The sequence below is a fragment of the Scyliorhinus torazame genome, chromosome 15 (assembly GCF_047496885.1).
Source record: "Scyliorhinus torazame isolate Kashiwa2021f chromosome 15, sScyTor2.1, whole genome shotgun sequence".
Classification (NCBI taxonomy): domain Eukaryota; kingdom Metazoa; phylum Chordata; class Chondrichthyes; order Carcharhiniformes; family Scyliorhinidae; genus Scyliorhinus; species Scyliorhinus torazame.
The window spans coordinates 195815152-195838288 of NC_092721.1; the positions used below are offsets into that span (position 1 = coordinate 195815152).

The 23137-nt window shown below is 49.9% G+C and overlaps 1 protein-coding gene across 4 annotated transcripts in view; it reads right to left on the reverse strand.

Moving 5' to 3' along the window:
- nlgn4xa (neuroligin 4 X-linked a) overlaps window positions 1–23137 on the reverse strand; it is a 322177-nt gene that overhangs the window by 181071 nt on the left and 117969 nt on the right. For all 4 annotated transcript variants that reach the window (XM_072477361.1, XM_072477358.1, XM_072477360.1 and 1 more), the window contains one exon: window positions 21991–22140. In XM_072477361.1, the coding sequence (XP_072333462.1) occupies window positions 21991–22140 (150 nt within the window). The remainder of the gene's footprint in view (window positions 1–21990; window positions 22141–23137) is intronic.

Genomic DNA, 23137 nt, shown 5'->3' on the forward strand with positions numbered 1-23137 from the left:
CATGATAAATTGCCCTTAGTGACCAAAAAGGTTAGGAGGGGTTGCTGGGTTACGGGGATAGTGTGGAAGAGAGGGCTTAAGTGGGTCGGTGCAGACTCGATGGGCCGATTGGCCTCCTTCTGCACTGTATGTTCTATGTTCAATTGGCCCCATTCCCTTGCCATTTCCTCACAGCTCTGCAGCTTTCTACAATGAAAGTGTTTAATCAATTCTCCATTTGAAAGTTGCTATTAAACCTGCTTCCACCGTCTTTTCAGGCCCTGACTTCCAGATCACAACAGTTGAATGAAATGAAATGAAAATGAAATGAAAATCGCTTACTGTCACAAGTCGGCTTCAAATGAAGTTACTGTGAAAAGCCCCTAGTCGCCACATTCCGGCGCCTGTTCGGGCAGGCTGTTACAGGAATCAAACCGTGCTGCTGGCCTGCCTTGGTCTGCTTTCAAAGCCAGTGATTTAGCCCTGTGCTAAACAGCCCCTACAGCCCCTAAACAGCCCAGTTCGCTGTGCAACAGAAAAAAAACCTCCATTCTCCCTGTTGGTTCTTTAGCTAATTAATTATGTGTCTATTGATCACCTCCTCTCCTGCCAGTGGAAAGAGTTGCTCTCTTTCTATCCTATCAAAGCCCCTTCAGAACTTTGAACATCGTCCCCCCTCTAGTCTTCTTCGATCTTCGACCAGGGTCTGGTTTAGCACAGCGGGCTAAACAGCTGGTTTGAAAAGCAGAACAAGGCCAGCAGCGCGGGTTCAATTCCCATACCAGCCTCCCCGAACAGGCACCGGAATGTGGCCACTAGGGGCTTTTCACAGTAACTTCATTTGAAGCCTACTTGTGACAAAAAAAGCGATTTTAATTTTTCATCTTCGGGAATCAATCCCAGCTTTTCTCGCCCCAGCGTGGTTTGGGTTACTAATTCGAGGATGCGCTGCATTCTGGAAATCCGCGGTGGTGGCGGGAGGGGGGGGGGGTTGCGGGGGCGGTGGTTGCAGAACTTTACAGTCCAATCCCGATGTAGCCACCCACCGGAATGTTCCTGAACTTGTAACGTCTCTTCATTACATGCGGGGGGAGGTTTTGGGGTTACCAGAGGATGACCTGCAATGGCTTCTCTTACTGCTCCTTTACATTCATAGGATGTGGGTGCCCCTGGCCGGGGCAGTATTTATTGCCCTTGAACCTCGTGACTCTCTGGACCATTTCAGGAGCATTTAAGCGCTATGCGCATTTCTGTGGGTCTGGAGTCACATGTAGGCCAGACCAATTAAGGATGGCAGATTTCCTTCCCGAAAGGACATTACCTGACCCGCACATCTTTGGACTGTGCGAAGAAACCGGATCACCCGGAGGAAACCCACGCAGACATGGGGAGAACATGCAGACTCCACACAGACAGCCACCCGCGGCCAGAAGCGAACAGGTCTCCGGCGCTGTGATGCAGTAGTGCTGACCACTGTGCCACCGTGCCACCCCCTAGTTTGAAGCCTCTGCAGAAACGGTGGGCAGTACACACCCCAATAAGAAAACCAGTATTCTTATGCCCCTTGTTTTTACAGATTTTTCTCTTCCGGGAGATATTCGTCACAAAAGCCATTTATCTGTCTCGACTGCCAAAAAGTAATTTTCAGACTCGTATCTCTGCCAAATCCATCGCCGTGTCCCAGCCTGAAAGCAGCGCTGATTACTCCTCTGGCAATTCTTCTCATTTCGATTCACCTTATTTGTTCTAATTTATCACTCACCTTGGGTAGCAGAACAACGTGTATCGGGTGATGAGTAAAACTGCAGTGAGACTCACTGTGCGTGGAGCAGTCTATAATTAACACAGTCTGCCAAGTCTATCTTCTGGGGTGTGAAAGTGATTAATATTCAGCAGGAGCCAATTATGATCTGAAATCTTAACGTATAAAATCGTAATGAGCGGTGCTAATAAAGCGTGGCTACAAGCGGACTAGTTATAGGAACACTCACGTGGATCGTCCATTTAATTATTAAACAGCCACATTTTAATGAAAGATACGGGCAGCATGGTGGCACAGTGGATAGCACAATTGCTTCTCAGCTCCAGGGTCCCAGGTTCGATTCCGGCTTGGGTCGCTGTCTGTGCGGAGTCTGCACATCCTCCCCATGTGTGCGTGGGTTTCCTCTGGGTGCTCCGGTTTCCTCCCACAGTCCAAAGACGTGCAGGTTAGGTGGATTGGCCATGATAAATTGCCCTTCGTGCCCACAGGGGTTGGGTGGGATTGTTGGGTTACGGGTATGGGGTGGTGTTGTGGGCTTAGGTAGGGTGCTCTTTCCAAGGGCCGGTGCAGGCTCAATGGGCCGAATGTCCTCCTTCTGCACTGTAAATTCTATGTTCTATACCCCTGCGTTTTTAAGCTCCTGCGAGTGGAATTGCTGGCTGAGTGTTAAATCCAATGGTGCGACACTCCTCTGGCCGACATTTGCATGGAACAATTAAACAACGCGTCAAAATGGACCACCCAAATTTCTGTGCCATGACTTTGCTTGGATAACACCTGGTCTGGAGGCCAAGGGGAATTCCCCTGCAGCAGCGATTGTTTTTCTTTTGCCTGAGAAGTCAGGTTAACTTGAGGTTGGGACCGGTCTTCTTGGGGAGAAGGAGGAGAGGGGATTTGATAGAGATGTTCACAATCATATGGGGGCTGGACAGAGTGGATAGGGAGAAACCGTTCTCGCTCGTAACAGGATCACGAACGAGAGGACACAGATTTATTTATTTTTGTTTTTTAAAATAAATTTAGAGAACCCAATTATTTTTTTTTCCAATTAAGGGGCAATTTAGCGTGGCCAATCCCCCTGCCCTGCACGTCTTTGGGTTGTGGGGGTAAAACCCACCTAGACATGGGGAGAATGTGCAAACTCCACACGGACAGTGACCCAGAGCCGGGATTCGAACCGGGGTCCTCAGCGCCACAGTCCCAGTGCTAACCACTGCGCCACATGCCGCCCTGAGGACACAGATTTAAGGCGGCTTGCAAAAGGAGAAAAAAAGCCTCGTCACACAGCGAGTGGTTGGGGCCTGGAAAATGCTGCCTCGAAGTGTGGTGGAGGCAGGTTGAATTGAGGCATTGAAGAGGGCCGTTAGATGCTTATTTAAACAGAAACAATGTGCAGGGGTACGGGGAAAAGGCAGGGGAACGGCACGCAGTCATGATGCTCGTTTGGCGAGCCGGTGCAGACATGATGGGCCGAATGGCCTCCTTCTGCACTGTAACGATTCTGTGAACATTCCGGTCCAAGGATAACACCTCTGACAATGCAGCCCTCCCTCAGTACTGCACTGGCATGCCAGCCTGGATTTTGTGGAGCTTGACCCCTTACGCAGAGGCAGGGGTGTTACCCATTGAGTTATAGTTGACAGGTTCAGGGGAGGAGATTTTCAAAACCGCATTGCACCAGATGTGGAGACGACGGGAATCAATATTGGTCTGCACAAATGGAGAGCAGACGTGACGACCACGCTGGGGCCATTGTAGACTCCTTGTGGTAAGGCAGAGGGCAGGGCAGTGTCCCAGGGGATGGTTCCAGGTGACAGTGGCAAGGGGCGGGGCCTAAACAGGGCAAGACGTGAAGTGCGAACCATTGGAAGGGCACCCGATGTTGCCAATTAACATTCGGGGGTGGCAGCGTTGAGATGAGGCCGGTGATCAATGTTTGGCAGGGGGAGGGGTGGAGAGATGAGGCCGGCAATCAATGTTTTGGGGAGGGGGAACATGCCAGTGGGGGAAGTGGGTCTTTAATTTCACTTTGGGTAATTGGCGCCCTTGACATGATTAGGCCCCGCCCCTCACAATGGCGGCACAAAACACGGCCGCCTGCTAAGAAAAATGGCAAGATCTCGTGGAGAATTCTTCCTGTTTCTCTGGGAGTAATCATACCCTGTTTTCTGACTGAACCTCACACATTTTTTGAGAACATTCCACCCATTATTTCTGCCTTCATCAGAGTATCAAAACTTAAAAGCGAAACATCGCTTAACCAACAGTTCAATCCTATCATTCATATAAAAGATAAAACAGCATTTTAAACATGTTCTGGAATTAATAAAACATGCGAACATCTTCCAGCCATTATCCCTCTGTGCAAAGACAACATCCTCGATAATGAGTTTCCCTCCAGCACTAACGGTTGTGACTTCAGCTGCCTTCAAACACTGTAATTCCCTCCGAAAATCCCTCTTTCCATCGCTCTCATCCAGTTCCTGCCCTCGGGACTCATTCAAAGATGCGCAGGTTAGATATATTGGCCACACTCAACTGAGCTCCTCTGGGAGATGCACAGGTCCTCCCAGGTGCATACCTTCGGAGACCAGTCATAATTTCTGCCGTTCTTCCGTCATGGCAGGGGACAGTGGGTCAGGGAGCGGAGGGGGGAGTATGGGTCTTGTAATAATATATTAATCCATTGTAATGATGTTCCCATGTGTGTAACACGCCCCATCCCCGACGGGGAAGGGGACACTTGCATCCTGGGTTTACAGCGACGTAAAATATTAACTTTGCACTTCTTGCGATAATTTCCCATTCCCGCTGCCAATCCCGCCAAGGCAAACGGGGGTGGAAAATTTCAGCCATTTTCTTCAGTCCGAATAAATACTCAGGTTCCTGATAATTGACGCCGAGCTGACAGCTGACTGAGGGCCAATCAGACAATTCCCAATCTTCTTTGAATATTTGACCCAGAATTGAACCCCCAATCATACATTCATCACCAAAACCGCTGACTTCCACCTCGGTGACATCGCCCAAGTCTACCCCAGCTCATCTGCTGTTGAGACCCTCACCCATGCCTTTATTTTCTCTAAATTTGGCTATTCCAAATGTATTCCTGGCCAGCCTCGCATTTTCCAACATTACACCAGGTTAAGATCATCCAAAGTTTTGCTCCCCTTATTCTTAACATTGCCCCAAGTCCCCTTCATTTCTGTGCTCACTGACGTACATTGGCATTGGGTTTAGCAACACCGCAATTTTGAAATTCTCATCCTTATGTTCAAATCCTTCCATGGATTTGCCCCTCTCTATCTCTGTGACCTCCTCTAGTCCTACAGACTACAAGATCTTTGTGCTCTTCTCATCCTGGTGTCTTGCACAACCCTGATTTTAATCGATCCACTCTTGGCGGTCGTGTCTTCAGTTGCCCTTGCAATTCCTTTCCTAAACCTCTCCTCCTTTCTATCAATTGTTCCTCCTTTGAGATTCCTTAGAACTGACCTCTTCGATCAAGGTTTTGGGCAGATGACCAGATACCTCTTTGTCTTGATTGGTGTCAAATTTGTTTTATTAAAGTTCTCTGAACTTCCCTCCAGCGTGAGGGCAGAATTGGGAATATTCACTGACGATGGCACCATCTTCAGCACCATTTGTAATTCCTCAGATACTGAAGCAGACAAAGCCCACATGCAGCCAAACCTGGACAACATTCTAACCTGGGCTGAGAAGTGACAATTGCCAGTCAATGATCATCTCTAATAAGAGACATCTCCCCTTGACATTCAATGGCATTACCATCACTGAATCCCCCACTATCAATATCCTGTGGGGTCACCATTGGCCAGAAACTGGAATGATCCAGGTTTACCAGACTGATTCCAGGAAAGGCGGGACTGTCTTGAAAGTTCTTGAAAGTGTGGATGAGCAGAGGGATCTAGGTGTCCATGTACATAGATCCCTGAAAGTTGCCACCCAGGTTGATAGGGTTGTGAAGAAGGCCTATGGAGTGTTGGCCTTTATTGGTAGAGGGATTGAGTTCCGGAGTCGGGAGGTCATGTTGCAGCTGTACAGAACTCTGGTACGGCCGCATTTGGAGTATTGTGTACAGTTCTGGTCACCGCATTATAGGAAGGACGTGGAGGCTTTGGAGCGGGTGCAGAGGAGATTTACCAGGATGTTGCCTGGTATGGAGGGAAAATCTTATGAGGAAAGGCTGATGGACTTGAGGTTGTTTTCGTTGGAGAGAAGAAGGTTAAGAGGAGACTTAATAGAGGCATACAAAATGATCAGGCGGTTAGATAGGGTGGCGGGTGAGAGCCTTCTCCCGCGGATGGAAATGGCTGGCACGAGGGAACATAACTTTAAACTGAGGGGTAATAGATATAGGACAGAGGTCAGAGGTAGGTTCTTTACGCAAAGAGTAGTGAGGCCGTGGAATGCCCTACCTGCTACAGTAGTGAACTCGCCAACATTGAGGGCATTTAAAAGTTTATTGGATAAACATATGGATGATAATGGCATAGTGTAGGTTAGATGGCTTTTGTTTCGGTGCAACATCGTGGGCCGAAGGGCCTGTACTGCGCTGTACTGTTCTATGTTCTATGTTCTAAGTTGGGATTGTTCTCGCTGGAGTTTTGAAGAATGAGGGGGGATCTCATAGAGACTTATAAAATTCGAACGGGACTAAACAGGGTAGATGCAGGGAAGATGTTCCCAATGATGGGTGTGTCCAGAACCAGGGGTAACAGTCTGAGGATTCAGGGTAAACCATTACGGACAGCGATAAGGAGACATTTCTTCACCCAAAGAGTGGTGAGCCTGTGGAATTCATTACCACAGGAAGTAGTTGATGCTACAACTTTGAATATATTCAAGAGACGGCTGGATATAGCACTTGGGAAGAATGGGATCAATGGCTATGGGGAGAAAGCAGGATTAGGCTATTGAGTTGGATGATCAGCCATGAATGTGATGAATGGTGGAGCAGGCACAAAGGGCCGAAAGGCCTCCTCCTGCTCCTATCTTCGATGTACCTATGATCCAGTGGTTAGCCCTGCTGTCTCAGAGTGCCAGGGACCTGGTTGACTGTCTGTGTGCAGTTTGCACTTTCTCCCGTTTCTGGTGTGAGTTTCCTCTGGGTGCTCAGGTTTCCTCCCCACAGTCCAAAGCTGTGCGATTTAAGTGGATTGGCCATGATCAATGCACGTGTGGGCTTACGGGAATAGAGTGGACCTAGGTTTTGAGCTCTTGCTGAGGGGTTGGTGCAGACTCCTGCTGTCGTGTGGGATTCTACAGATAAATACTGTGGCTCCAAGGGCAGGCCACAGGCTGGGAATTCGGAGGTACACAATTCACCTCCTTACTCCGCAAAGCCTGTGTACCATCTACAAGGCACTGGTCAGGAGTATGGTGGAATACTCTCCACTTTGCTGAGTGAGTACAGCTCGAATAACACTCAAGAAGCTCAACATCACCCAGGACAAAGTGACCTGCTTGATTGGCACCCTAACCTTTAAAGTAAATATTCACTCCCTCCAATACCGCCGCACAGCGTCAGCTGTGTGCACAACATACAAGTTGCACTGCAGCAACTCACCAAGGCTCCTTTGACAAAATTTTCCAGCCCTCCAATCTCTACCATTTCACAGGACAAGGGCAGCAGTCACAAGGGAACACCACCACCCATGAGTTCCCTTCCAAGTCGTACACATCCTGAACTATATCACCGTTCCTTCACTGTCACTGGGTCAAAATCTTGGAACTCCTTCCCTAACAGCACTGTGGGTATAACTACACCTCAGTGACTGCAGCACTTCAAGAAGACAGCTCACCTTCTCAAAGGCTCCGGTTTCCTCCCAAAGTCCAAAGATGCGCAGGTTTGGTGGATTGGCCATGATCAATGCGTAGGCCGAAGGACTGGGCCTTGGTAGGGTGCTCTTTCAAAGGGTCGGTGCAGACTCGATGGGCCAAATGGCCTCCTTCTGCACTGGGGGGGGATTCTATTCTAAGATAAAATTAGGGTTGGCCTGGCAAGTGACGGCCGCATCTGGGGCGAGATTCTCCGACCCCCCACCGGGTCGGAGAATCGCCGGGGGCTGGCGTGAATCCCGCCCCGCCAGTTGCCGAATTCTCCACCACCGGATATTCGGCGGGTGCGGGAATCGCGCCGCGCCGGTTGGAGGGCCCCCCTCCGCGATTCTCCGGCCCGGATGGGCCGAAGTCCCGCCGCTAAAATGCCTGTCCCGCCAGCGTAGATTAAACCACCTCTCTTACCGGCGGGAAAAGGCGGCGCGGGAGGGCTCCGGGGTCCTGGGGGGGGGGGGTGCAGGGCGATCTGGCCCCGGGGGTGCCCCCACGGTGGCCTGGCCCGCGATCGGGGTCCACCGATCCGCGGGCGGGCCTGTGCCGTGGGGGCACTCGTTCCCTTCCGCCTTCGCCATGGTCTGCACCATGGCGGAGGCGGAAGAGACTTCCTCCACTGCGCATGCGCCGCCCGGAGATGCAATTTCCTCGCCAGATGGCGGGGCACCAAAGGCCTTTCCCGCCAGCTGGCGGGGCGGAAATTCGGCCGGCGTGGGCCTAGCCCCTTAAGGTTGGGGCTCGGCCCCCAAAGATGCGGAGCATTCCGCACCTTTGGGGCGGTGTGATGCCCGTCTGATTGGCGCCGTTTTGGGCGCCAGTCGGCGGACATCGCGCCGTTTCCGGAGAATTTCGCCCCAGATCTCAAGAATAAAACAAATGTGTTGATACTTTTTTATGCTGCAACTTGGCATGCCAAGTAATCAGCATCCTCCACAAATTCAGTAAGAACGCCACCATCCATCTCTAATCCCACATAAATTCACTTCTTGCAAAATCATGCTGCACAGAAGGAGGCCATTTTGGCCATTGTACTGATACTATCCCTTTGATGGAGTCCAATTAGTCCCAATTCCTTGCTGTTTCCTCATAGCCCTGAAATGTTTCCAAATATTGAATAATCCCCTTGACAAAGGTCCGGCTGAATCTACTCCCATCATCTGTTCTGGCACAGCACAACGAGTCATTAGGCCTCAGTGGGAGTATTGTTCATTGTTAAGCACCACACTTCAAGGACAAGGGCTGAGAGAGGGTGGAGCGGAGACTGACCAGACTGGCGGCAGGATATGAAACTGTAGTTCAGCGGAGGGACTAGATAAGCCGGGGTAATGTTTCCCTGGATTATTTTGAACACCTCAACCAAATACCCCCTGAAGCTTCTCTAATCTAAGGATGATGCAATGAACAAATACTCCCTCTGAGGCCTAACCAGTGTTTGACAAAGGAATGGGTTCATTATTTTGCATTTGTATTCTATGCCTCTATTTCTCTTTGGTAATGTTCTCCATTGTGGGCTTTGATCCTTCACCTGAGTTCCTCGAAACCGCTCCGTGCCTCGTACTTTTCCGCTCATCTTAAGGTGACACAATTAAAAATATTTTTTCAGATAATGAGCCGGTCCCGTGGACGGTCACTGAATGCCTTCCAGTGGAGAGTACGTCCCTGTTATTAACTGAGGACGACTGGTACAATGCAGTGAACTGAAACGTTCCCTCTTATCCTCGGGGATCTGAGTTCCATTCAAGCACAGGCAAATGGAAAAAATGTCATTTCACTGTGATGGGAACAATATGTGATGTGAATTGAATAAGGTATGTGCTGATCCAGTCTCAAAACGCTCACCTGACCTCCCACTCAGTGTAAACATTGCATGCACCAGGACCTATATTTGGCGCTGTGCCTTTTCTCACATTAACATCAGGGGCGTCATTCTCCGACCCCCCTCCGGGTCGGAGAATCGCCGGGGGCTGGCGTGAATCCCGCCCCCGCCGGTTGCCGGAAGTCTCCGGCACCGGAAATTCGGCAGGGGCGGGAATCGCGCTGCGCCAGTTGGCGGGCACCCCCGCTCGATTCTCCGGCCCGCATGGGCCGAAGTCCCGCCGATAAATTGCCTGTCCCGCCGGCGTAAATTAAACCACCTTTTGAACGGCGGGACAAGGCGGTGTGGGCGGGCTCCGGGGTCCTGGGGGGGGCGCGGGGCGATCTGGCCCCGGGGGGTGCCCCCACGGTGGCCTGGCCCGCGATCGGGCGGGCCTGTGCCGTGGGGGCACTCTTTCCCTTCCGCCTCCGCCACGGTCTCCACCATGGCGGAGGCGGAAGAGACTCACTCCACTACGCAGGCGTGGGAAACTGTCAGCGGCCGCTGATGCTCCCGCGCATGCGCCGCCCGGGGATGTCATTTCCGCGTCAGCTGGCAGGGCAACGAAGGCCGTTTCCGCCAGCTGGCGGGGCGGAAATTCCTCCGGCGCCGGCCTAGCCCCTCAATGTTGGGGCTCGGCCCCCAAAGATGCGGAGCATTCCGCACCTTTGGGACGGCGCGATGCCCGTCTGATTGGCGCCGTTTTGGGCGCCAGTCGGCGGACATCGCGCCGTTTCGGGAGAATTTCGCCCCAGGTTTCTTTTTCTGCTATTTTAACGCTCTGGTTGGGAATAAAGGGATATGGAGCCCGAAAGTGCAGATGGTTTTCGGTTAGACGGTCATCGTGGCCGGCGCAGGCTTGGAGGGCCGAAGGGCCTGTTCCTGTTCTGTACTGTTCTTTGTTCTAGCTTTGAAACTAGCACGAAAAAAGCACGCTGTATTATTTCCGGACTTATGCCGACTATTTTTGAGAAGACAAAACGAAATCATGGAATGGTTACAGCACAGAAGGAAGCCATTTGGCCTCTTGTCTACCAGTCGGGAAACTGGCGTGGAATACTTGCCAGTTCCGTGAGGGAGGACTTCAGGCACTTAAGTGGCCACCAGCGGACCTTCCCCACCATTCAGGTCCTGGATGGCAGGCGTCTAGCTCACCAATGGCAGAGGCCAGCTGCCCGTCATTTCCACCAGCATTGATGGGAACAGTGGGTGGTGGTGGTACTGCATCCCCTTCAAAAGGCCACGAGCATCATGGGATCCCAGACCAAAGGTGAGCGAGGGTGGGATGGCGGGATGTGGGGGGAATGAGAGTCATATGGGGGGTCCTGAGGTCTGAGGTAAGGGTTTTCAGCAGCCAAACCTCTGCCCGATGCCATGTTCCTCGATCAGACACAGAGTGCCTGACAACGAGGAATCCTCCTGGGATACCGTTGACAAACCCATTGCAGACCCCCCCCCCCCCCCCCCCCCCAGATAATTGCCGATCCAGTGCCAAATTGCCGTGAGCTCAGGGATAATGGATGTCAATTGCTCATTAACGGGACAAATTGACATCTCGCCACCGCTAGTGGCCGGGGATCATGCACCAACCCCCTTCCCCGCTCCACCCAACGGGGGGGAGGTGGCGGTTTGTGGTACAGTGAGTAACATCTCTATCTCTGGGCCAGAAGCTCAGCACGGGCAGCACGGTAGCATTGTGGTTAGCACAATTGCTTCACAGCTCCAGGGTCCCAGGTTCGATTCCCGGGTTGGGTCACTGTCTGTGCGGAGTCTGCACATTCTCCCCGTGTGTGCGTGGGTTTCCTCCGGGTGCTCCGGTTTCCTCCCACAGTCCAAAGCTGTGCAAGTTAGGTGGATTGGCCGTGCTAAATTGCCCTTAGCGTCCAAAATTGCCCTTAGTGTTGGGTAGGGTTACTGGATTATGGGGCAGGGTGGAAGTGTGGGTTTGGGTAGGGTGCTCTTTCCAAGAGCCGGTGCAGACTCGATGGGCCGAATGGCCTCCTTCTGCACTGTTCATTCTATGAAATCTATGAAAGCTCCAGCTTCGAGCCCTAAGTCAGGACTTGATGGCCAAGGAAGATGCGTTTATAGTGTGGCCAAGCAGGTTGATAGTCAATCTGTAAATCCTTCCGAAAGGCCTATGTCAGACAGTGAGAACAGGAGAGGTTTCTGGTCAGCTAGAACCATGTAGGTAGCTGGAGCCAACTTCCTCACATTAAGCGACTCCACGAGCAAACGTTCGTCACAGGCTCCACGGCAAGGGTCCTCCTCACTTCAAAGGACTGCTAAAGAGAGAGGACCTCTCTGCATTCAATCCAGCCCTGTCCCACTCTCCAGCCTCTGCAAACTTTTCACCTTTACATAATTCTCTTTTGAAAGCTGTGATTAAATCCACCTTCACCAGATTCCAAGGCCAGGCATTCCAGATTCTAACTCTTTGCCGCATAAGTACGTTTTTCCTCAGATTGCTTTTAGTTCTTTTGCCAATCACCTTAAATCGGTGTCCTCTGGTTCTCTACCCATCAATCAAAGGGAACAGATTCTCTCTCCTTCGCCTGCCCAGGCCTCTCGTGATCGTGAACACGTCCACGCCTCCTCTCAACCTTCTTCTCTTCTCCAAGGACAACAGTTGCAGCCTCGCCAATCTATTCACACAAACTGAACTCCTTCATCCCTGGAACCAATCTCAGAAATCTTTTCGTCACCCTTTCTAATCCTTCCGAATTGACAGCGTCCAGAGCTATTTTTTCTATCCATTCACGCGATGTGGGCATCGCTGGCCGAGCCAGCATTTGTTGCCCATCTCAAAAGGCTCCCGGACGGAATGGTTTGCTCGGCCATTCGGGGCACTGCAGCGGGGGGTTTAGAGCCAATCACATTGCTGTGAGTCTGGAGTCACGTGTATCCGTGAGGATGACAAACTTCCTTCCATAAAGGGCATTAGTGATCCAGATGGGGTTTTTAACAACAATGGTTTCATGGTCTGATGACCATCAATTCAGTCGAGACAGTTTGTACCAAAGAACAGTGGCTTTAATCAACTAGATGTGTGCCAACCTGTAGCTTCTCCCGCACTGAGAGCCTGTCTCAGATCGGCCGGTTATATACCTCCTCAGAGGGGCGGAGCCAACAGCAGCATCAACACAACAATTCAACAGCAACAGTAACAGCAACAACAGTAAGTATATACAATAGTGGATGTCAATGACAATAGTAATAATAGAACAACAGTGAGTACATACAACAGCCATACATGGCTCAGCACATGGTCATCACTGGACTTTTTATTACGTTCAAATTTCACCATCTGGTGGGATTCGAACATCACGCGACATTACCCTGGGTCTCTGGATTACTAGTCCAGTGACAATAGCACAATGTCACCGCCTCCCCAATCATAGCCCAGTTGAGGTTGAACCAATGTTCACCTTAACGTTCATGCTTTTGCACTCTACGCTACCCTTTATAAAGCCCAGGATCTCATATAACCTTATTGACCACTTTCTCAATGTGCACTGCTTCCTTGAATAATTTAACAGCGAACTTCAGTTTGCCAAATACTCATTCAATATACTTGTAAATAGTGGTCAGTGTGGTTACATGCCAATCATGAAAATCATTCTGTTTCCTGCTCAAAACATGTAGCTGATTAAATTCTGTAGGCCCTGTTTAAACTTGGCTGCACTGTCGGGGATGCCACACCGCTACATATTCCCCAGACCCGCTTTCTCAAGGAGTTCAATACTTCCCCTTTAAACTTTCCGGCTTACACTCACCAGGACAAATACAAGAATGCCAAATTTCAAACAATCCCGACAATTTATACTACAGGAGAAAAGGGATTCTGATTGGTTGGCAAATTGACTCTGATTGACCGAGGTATTTCCATGAAGAAAGCAATAGGGTCCCCAAGCTCCCAAATAATTCAAAATAGATGCAAGTCTTGAATATTTCCCTTTTGTTTGCATTCGCTTTTAAAAAGAACTGACAGACTGTTTGTTCCTGAGATTTCCATCATCTATACACAACCTGCCTGAAGAGATCTTTTTGGAGTCTAAATGTTTTGCCTCCATTTTTCCAAATTGTTTGCCCCCTTCAAATTACTGTCCAGGCATCATTTGAAAGCATAGGCACGTCGCACAAAAGGTACTTTCGAATGGGGCCGCGAATTAACCCGGCAGCACACAGATGCATCAAGTGAACAAAACCTTGGTTAGAACACAGCTGGAAGGTAGCTCTGGACGCCACACCTCAGGAAGGTTGTATCAGCCTTGGATGGAGTGAAGCATAGATTTACCAGAAGGATACCTGGACACAGATTTTCATGGAATCACGTAGTCACCAGGGACATTTAAAAATGGTAAGCAGGAGCAAGATCCAAAAGTCCTGTTCCATTTCTGACAGATCCCATTTTTGCTGCTGGGGGAATGGGGGCAGAACATGAAGCATACATGAGGGAAACCCAAACTCAGTAGGACCATTTAAACTCAGTGCGATGTTCACAGATTCGATATTTAAGAGTGTAAGGATCTTATCCTGCAATGTGGGTGTTAGATATTTTGAGGTTAGATGTAAATGCTCCTAAAGGGAAGATACAGGGCGGGATTCTCCCGCAATTGGCGGGGTGGCACGTTCCGGCGCCAAGAGCGGCGCGAACCACTCCGGCGTCCGGCCGCCTGGAAGTTGCGGAATCCTCCGCACTTCCGGGGGCTAGGCCGGCGCTGAAGAGGTTCGCGCCAAAAGGCCGCCACGGATCAATGGCGCATGCGCAGAACACGCCGGCGTGTTTCCTGCGCATGCGCAGGGGGTTTCTTCTCCGCGCCGGCCATGGCGGAGCCTTACAGAGGTCGGCGCGGAGGGAAAGAGTGCCCCCACGGCACAGGCCCGCCCGCAGATCGGTGGGCCCCGATCGCGGGCCAGGCCACTGTGGGGGCCCGCCCCCGGGGCCAGATCCCCCGCGCTCCCCTGAGGACTCCGGTAGCCGCCCACCAAGCCAGGTCCTACCGGGATGGACCATGTCTATTTCACGCCGGCGGGACTGGCCGAAAACGAGTGGCCGCTCGGCCCATCGGGGCCCAGAGAATTGCCGGGGGGGGGCGCTGCCAACGACACCCAACCGGCGTGGCGCGATCCCCGCCCCCGCCCGAAAACCGGCGCCGGAGAATTCGGCAGCCACGTCGGAGCGGCGTGATTCTCCGACCCATCAGGGAGTCGGAGAATCTCGCCCAAGGCCTGTGGTACAGTCATTTTGTCAAATTATTTTAATAGCTTGTCCTTTAGAAATTGAAAAAAACTGCCTGTATCTGTCTGTGAGATGAAAAGATATATTTGCAAGCAGTTTCAATATCTGTCTGTTGACATAACCCAAAGTGCTATCAGTATAACATTATTAATGTTGACTGTTTTTCATAACATATAATTTTCACAGTGAGGTTGTAGGTTCAGTTTTATTGACATATCAAAAAGGTTATTCAAGGATATCTCTCTTCAATGTGGGGCTGTGAAGACAACTTTTTGTTTTTATAAGAGATTAAGTACTTGAGAAGATGTTAATGTTCTGAATGCCCATGCAGTTAGCAGCCCATGTGACCACTTCAATTTGCAACCAGGAGTGGCAGACCAAACTCCATCCTGCACCCACTACTCCAGAATGAAGGTCCCACCATTCGAGGCACTTTTTCCTGAGACAGATGCGGTAAACCGGGAGATTTACCAACACTGCATGCCAGATTTGTTTTGCCTCCATTTCACCACATGGCATGCCCCTTCAAATTACTATTTAGACATTGGCTAGACTACATAGATTTATCAGAACAATACCTGAACTCCAGGTTTTAAGCTAAGAGCAGAGATTACACAAACTGGCATTATATCCCCTCAAAGGTGGAAAGTGAAAAGATGAATTAATCAAAGTTTAAGTATGGAAGCAAAAAAACTATTTCCATTAGTCATGAAGACTAGACCCAGGGAGAACAATGTCAATATGAGAGCCACACTTTTCAGGAATGAAATTAGGAAACACTTCTACACATAGAGGGTGGAAGAAGTTTGGAACTCTCTTCCACAGGAAGCAACTGATGAAATTAAATGAAAATGAAAATCGCTTATTGTCACAAGTAGGCTTCAAATGAAGTTACTCTGAAAAGCCCCTAGTCGCCACATTCCGTGGCCTGTTCGGGGAGGCTGGTACGGCAATTGAACCGTGCAGCTGGCCTGCCTTGGTCTGCTTTCAAAGCCAGCGATTTAGCCCTGTCTTCAATCAGCCGCTTGCTAATGGATGCTAGATCCATTGTTAATTTAACATCTGAGATTAATAGATTTTTTGTTAGCCAAAGATATTAAGGGATGTGGGGCAAAGGCGGGCATGTAGAGTTAGGTCCAAATCAGCCATTAATTCATCGAATGATAGAATAGCCTTGAGGAATGAAGTGTCCTCCACCAGTTCCCCAGTTCCTATGCTCCTACATTTACTGCACATCCATGTGAGATGTCAGATGTGAGGATTTCAGCAATCTAATTGCTAATCAGAAATTTCTGTCAATGAGATTCAAGCTGGGATTTAACATGAGGCGGTGGCCTGGCCTGTCACTTTAAAACCCACCTCCGCTAGCCCAGGAAGCCACAATGCTATTTTGCATGGCTGAGGCAATTAGTGCCAGAGGGCATGTTTTCCACTCCCCTGAGGCAGGATGTCCCCCCTCCAAGAGCTGTTCACTAATCAGAAGACCGGCGGCGGCTCTTTCTCCCAGCAGCACCACTGAAAGCGGTGGCCACTACCGGTACTGCAGCAGTCCCCAGACCAAACCAGTGATGGAACCTGGAGAAGAAGCTCCATGGGGCAGGCTCGCCGGGTCAGTTAGGTACGGCGGGGGTGCCTTGGGAGGGGCTTTCAGCAAATCTGTTGTGGATAGTGGGGTGTTTGTGTCTCCATGCAGCACATGGTGTCCAATCCAGAGGGAACCACACCCCCCCCCACCCCCCCCACCCCCTCTCCCCAAGCCTCATTACATGGTGCAACCACTTCCGACCATTGACTGTTCTCATCAGGTTCACACTACCTTATTCCAACATGCATTGAGCCAATCAACACCGTGGGAAGCACGGTAGCACGGTGGTTAGCACAGTTGCTTCACAACTCCAGGGTCCCAGGTTCGATTCCCAGCTTGTGTCACTGTCTGTGCGGAGTCTGCACGTCCTCCCCGTGTCTGCGTGGGTTTCCTCCGGGCGCTCCGGTTTCCACCCACAGTCCAAAGATGTGCAGGTTAGGTGGATTGGCCATGATAAATTGCCCTTAGTGTCCACAAAAGTTGGGTGGGGTTACGGGGGGAAGGTGGAGATGTGGGCTTAGTTAGGGTGCTCTTTCCAAGGGCCGGTGCAGACTCGATGGGCCGAATGGCCTCTTTCTGCTCTGTAAATTCTATGATCACAAAGCACGTGGTCAACGTGGCGCCGGTCAGGGGCCGTTGAAAGAGATCCCCACGCTGATTCTCCGCGGACGAGCTTCCGAATTCCCGCCAGCGTGGTTCACGGATGGTTCCACCCAGCAAGAGCTCGGAGTCGCGGCTGTGGTGGCCGTCCTGGTGAGGGGGGGGGGGGGGGGGGGGGGGGCGGGGGGATCCATCAATGGGGGGGGGGGGGCATCCATGACGGCCAGGCCCACGATTGGGGGCCACCGATTGGTAGGCGCGCATGATCTGAGGGGGGGCCTACTTCTTATAGTGTTCAATTCTGGTCGCCACACTACCAGAAGGATGTGGAGGCTTTAGAGATGGTGCAGAAGAGATTTACCAGGATGTTGCCTGGTATGGAGGGCATTAGCTATGAGGAGCGGTTGAGTAAACTCGGTTTGTTCTCATTGGAACGACGGAGGTTGAGGGGCGACCTGATAGAGGTGTACAAAACTATGAGGGGCATAGACAGAGTGGATAGTCAGAGACTTTTTCCCAGGGTAGAGGGATCAATTACTAGGGGGCATAGGTTTAAGGTGCGAGGGGCAAGGTTTAGAGGAGATGTACGAGGTAAGTTTTTTACACAGAGGGTAGTGGGTGCCTGGAACTCGTTGCCGGAGGAGGTGGTGGAAGCAGGGATGTGGTAAACACCACTAGTGATATATTGTATGTATTACGGCACCGCCCGTATAGTACAGATACCATGGTAAATCACTGCCTGCTGGCTCTGCCCAGCAGGCGGCGTATAAAAGTGATTCACGCCCGTTTTCTCGCGGGCGTTGGGTCATAGCCCCATTATTGGAGACTCCCGCCCCAGATTTCACATCTTGACCTCAAACAACTTTTAATGCTCCAGGAGTTGCTGTCGAAAACATCTCGTGAAGGAAAAACACACTTCAGTAGCAACACAGGGAGTATGGGTGATAAACTTCTTTACCTTCACATTATGAGTGCTAAACACCTTATCCATCAAAAGCGTAGAATAATGTGTGAGTGTAAATGAAGCTATTATTCACATGGACCTAAAGAACCAACATAAGTCATCTACTATCAGCTCCATAATTCTCTTGTAATCAGGTTTGTGACAACACTCTTTGGTACTTCTACCTGGAGGTAGTTACAAAGGTTTATTATGGATGACAATCACAGCTAGGGTCCAATCAAAAGGAATCAAGGTTCAAACCAAGCCTGAAATGGCTGTGAGATCTAAAATAATCAAAGCAGCTTGAGTCCATCGGATTTCCTGTTATACAACCATGTACATCCCATTTAATAATGAGCCAATTCCCTGCAGAAAGTGAGATCCACCATTTGTAACATGCAAAATTCCCATACTCCTGATTTAACGCCTAATAGGAGGGAAAGCATCAGAGAACTCGTTATAACACGGCAACACAGTGGTTACCACAGTTCTTTCACAGTTCCAAGGTCCCAGGTTCGGTTCCCGGCTTGGGTCACTGCCTGTGCGGAGTCGGCACGTTCTCCCTGTGTCTGCGCGGGTTTCCTCCGGGTGCTCTGGTTTCCTCCCACAGTTCAAAGATGTGCAGGTTAGGTGGATTGGCCGTGCTAAATTGCCCTGAGTGTCCAAAAAAAAGGTTCGGTGGGGTTACTGGGTAACGGGGAGAGGGTGGAGGTGTGGGCTTAAGTGGGATGCTCTTTCCAAGGGCCGGTGCAGACGTAATGGGCCGAATGGCCTCCTTCTGCACTGTAAATTCTTTGATTCTATAATGATAACCAAGGCGACTTGTTTTGGCTTTGTTCTTGTGGCGAGGTTAGATCATAAAGGTTTTGTCATGGAAGGCCTCTGATGAGGAGCTTGCTGGGAGCGAGCACATCAGTCGTGATAGAGTGACAGCCTTACAGCTAGGGGTGCGCAACTATCCATAAAAAGATCTCTGTGGATGGGGCCATAGCCAACATTAATCTGACAGGGAAGCCTCTGAAGGCCGGAGGCTTCCCTTTGCCATCTGTTCACTTCAAACCTTTTCCTTTACCGCAATAATTCAAGTGCAGAACCGGGTGCACAGAAGACACACTGGGGTACAGACATTTCTCTGACCATATTGGCCAAAATGTTGTATCCTTTCCTGCTGGAGGGATCTTCCAGTCCCGCTGATGTTGAACCCCCCCCCCCCCCCCGTCCCGTGGCATGTTCCCCAGCGGTGGAGGATGCGGGGCATTAAAACCCTGTCGACACCAGTGGGGACAGAAGATTCCGCCACGGGCCAATACACTGCGAGGGGGATGGAAAATCCTACCCAATGTGTGCGTAAATGTCAGAGGAACTCTGGTAAACTATAGCCATGATCTTAAAAAAATGAATGCTTATGATTGTACTGGACATACAGAAGATGCGTTGCCATGAAATTATTTTGCTCATCGATGCACACAGCTGTTAGAGGGATTCTTATTCTTTTGCGATGAGGCTGCAGACTTTAATGTTTGCAATGGGTTTGATTGGCGATGAGCAGATCACAACTGAACTTCCACCTATACCACATGTCAATTCAATAATGGGTTCAACTCAAGCCACAGTTGACTAAACTCCAAACGATTTGTCTCGGGAGGTAGGAATATCCTCTTCTTTTTTTCTAATAATCTTTATTGTCACAAGTAGGCTTACATTAACACTGCAAAGAACAAAAAACAAAGAAAAGTACAGCACAGGAACAGGCCCTTCGGCCCTCCAAGCCCGTGCCGACCATGCTGCCCGTCTAAACTAAAATCTTCCACACTTCCTGGGTATCCCTCTATTCCCATCCTATTCATGTATTTGTCAAGATGCTCCTTAAATGTCACTATCGTCCCTGCTTCCACCACCTCCTCCGGCAGCGAGTTCCAGGCACCCACTACCCTCTGTGTAAAAAACTTGCCTCGTTCATCTCCTCTAAATCTTGCCCCTCGCACCTTAAACCAATTCCCCCTCGTAATTGACCCTTCAACCCTGGGAAAATGATGTTACTGTGAAAAGCCCCTAGTTGCCACATCATGTATATAATGCAATCATGATTATAATGATGTACACAACATCTGACCAGCAGGAGGCCGTGTAAATCTACCATGTGACTCTGTACCTGGGGGAGTTGGGAGATAGTCGTGTTAGTGGCCAGTCATACTTATAACTTATAATAATAATTTTATTGTCGCAAGTAGGCTTACATTAACACTGCAATGAAGTTACTGTGAAAAGCCCCTAGTCGCTACATTCCAGCATCTGTTCGGGTACACAGAGGGAGAATTCAGAATGTCCGAATTACCTAACAAGCACGTCTTTCGGGACTTGTGGGAGGAAACCGGAGCACCCGGAGGAAACCCACGCTGACACGGGGAGAACCTGCAAACTAAGTGCAGACAGTGACCCAAGCCTGGATTCAAACCTGGGACCCTGGTGCTGGGAAGCCATAGTGCTAACCACTGTACTACCGTGCTGCCCACGGTTCTGGTTAAAGTAAGATTATATTGATTTTCAGGCCCAGAACTGATTTTAGGAGTGTGGTGGATTGGGTGGGGTTGCAGCGTCATAAACATATGTAAGACATATCGGGACTCAATTAGCCTTGGGCGCCAGGTCTAAGCAGGAGGTAGGGCAGCACGGTAGCACAAGTGGATAGCACTGTGGCTTCACAGCGCCTGGGTCCCAGGTTCGATTCCCGGCTTAGATCACTGTCTGTGCGGAGTCTGCACGTTCTCCCCGTGTCTGCGTGGGTTTCCTCCGGGTGCTCCGGTTTCCTCCCACAGTCCAAAGACATGCAGGTCAGGTGGACTGGCCACGATAAATTGCCCTTAGTGACCAAAAAAGGTGAGGAGGGGTTATTGGGTTACGGGGATAGGGTGGAAGTGAGGGCTTAAGTGGGTCGGTGCAGGCTCGATGGGCCGAATGGCCTCCTTCTGCACTGTATGTTCTATGTTCGAAGTTCTATGTTCAGATAATAAACTGACAATCAGCATTAAAATTCCACTTGGGGTCAATGGACCCATTTTTTTTATCAGAAAAGGTAAAAGGCACTCCAGGCTGATTCACTACCATCGATTTTGCAATACCAGCCAAGGTGAAGTCATACCACCCCCTCCATTCATTTTTTCAACAAACATTGCAATCGCAGAATCTGGAATTTGAATATTGCTGAAAAGAGAGACATGTTGTCAAAGTTTTTCATCTTTCACTCATCAGGACAAATGCAAGGAAGCCAATTTCAAACGAGAACAACAATTTTGCCCGAAGCGACATGCATTAACAACAACGGGCCTGATCTCTGCAAACAAAAGGAATATGTTCAAGCCTTGCAACGTTTTTCAATTAGCTGAGAGCTTGGGGAATCTACGGTTCCCCATTGCATTCAACAATGGGAACGCTTCAGCCAATCAGAGTTGACCTGCCAACCCTCACCCTAACCCTTTTCTCTTGTAGTGTAAACTGTTGTGAATGCTTAAAATTTGGCATTCTTTTGTTTGTCCTGATGAGATGAAAAGCTTCGACAACGAGCTTCTCTTTTAAACAATCTAGAATTGTCGAACAGAAAAACATCTGCACAAATACAATCACCTGAAGCACATTACAACAGGAGAAACCGTCCCACCCCCACAGATGTTTTGTTCAAAGTGACATATAATATTCTGAATACAGTGCATTGGCATTTTAGGAAATTGAAACATTTACGGTGTGGAAAGATACCGATACAATACTCTTGCTCCAGTGCATTTCTCCCCACATTACTTGCATTGGGCTACAGGGTCACCAACATGCCATGAGAAGAAGGGAACAATGTGTCATTCCTCAGCAGACGACTGCCGAATGATCTTGGCAGATGCCCAGGAATTGTTGCCCTACAACCGGGAATGAGGGTCACACTCACAGCCAGAGACGTAACAGTGGAGCCATGTCAGCCTAGGAAACCGATTCACCTTCACAGAGGAGCCTAAACATTGTGTGAGAAGCTAGCGATGCAAGACATTGACGGGCGAACCCATGACCCCCCAAAAAGCAACGCAAGGTGGATTATCATTCTTTTGAAACAACAAGCAGTCATCGAAAGTCAACACGTTGCGAATCCCATCAATCGGTAAATATTGAAACTGATCCAGTCACTCACCTAAAACCCCGAGCCTGTAGTTGAGCGTTACGACAATGACATTTCCGTAACTTGCCAGAATGCTACCATCGATGAGGTTGCCAGTGCTTTCCATGTAGGAGCCACCATGAATGTAGACCATAACTGGCTTAGGGCCATTATCATGAATATCTGTAAGAAAATACATAAGGTTTGGCCTCGGATACATTTAGCCACTAAAACACAGGCGTGGATACATAGTATAAGTGCATACTTACATACACACACATACGCACCCACACACGCACGCACTCACTCAAACACACACACAACACACACATCTCTTGTAATGATATATGATGGATTTAACAGGAGGATCAAACTGCTAATGCTCAATGGATTCACAGCATTCTTTATGGGCTAATATGGTCCATACATGCCTCCAAATTCCAAATGCAACCTGAACCTTTCCCTGATCATTCTTCCAATGAGACGGATTGTTGCACTTTCATGACATGTAGAAGATTGAAATGGGGTTCATGCATTAGGCACCAATCCTCCCCAGATTTAATCTATGTCACTTTGTCACGATGAATGGAGCAACCTGAAGACGTTATCCTCAACGTCGTCGATGCCATGGTCTTCACTTTGGTATGCCGAGGACATGGAAATTCTGTGAACTCAACCTTCGGAGCTTTTCCCCACATGGCTTAGCCCGTGACTGCTGCTCAATGTGGAAGGAATTGAGAGAATGGACCAGGAGAATGCCAGGTCCGATACCGCCCCACCCACCGCCACCACCACCATCAGACAGGGTGCCAGTCGGGGTTTGTCTGGTATCCATGTCTCAAAGCCAGGAAGGGGGAAACGTCTCCCACAGGCAGGGGTGCCCCCCATTTGGATAACTCTTTCTCAAATGTAATGCCTGTAGAACACACATGGGGGGCCCGAAGTGTGATCCCCATGTGGTCAGATAGCCCACTGGCACCTCTTGTGTAGGCTCGGAGAGGTGAGGTACCAGAGGGAGGGGTCATGAGGTGTGTGAGGGAGGGGGCACGGGGTGGTAGCCGCAGAGGCCTGCCACAGAGTGAAGTGGAATATCTGAAAGGGAGAGGACCACAAAGGAGGAACAGCATACTGCGTGGCATAAAGAAACCCCATTCACTTATCGCAAAATGCCCCCCGCCCA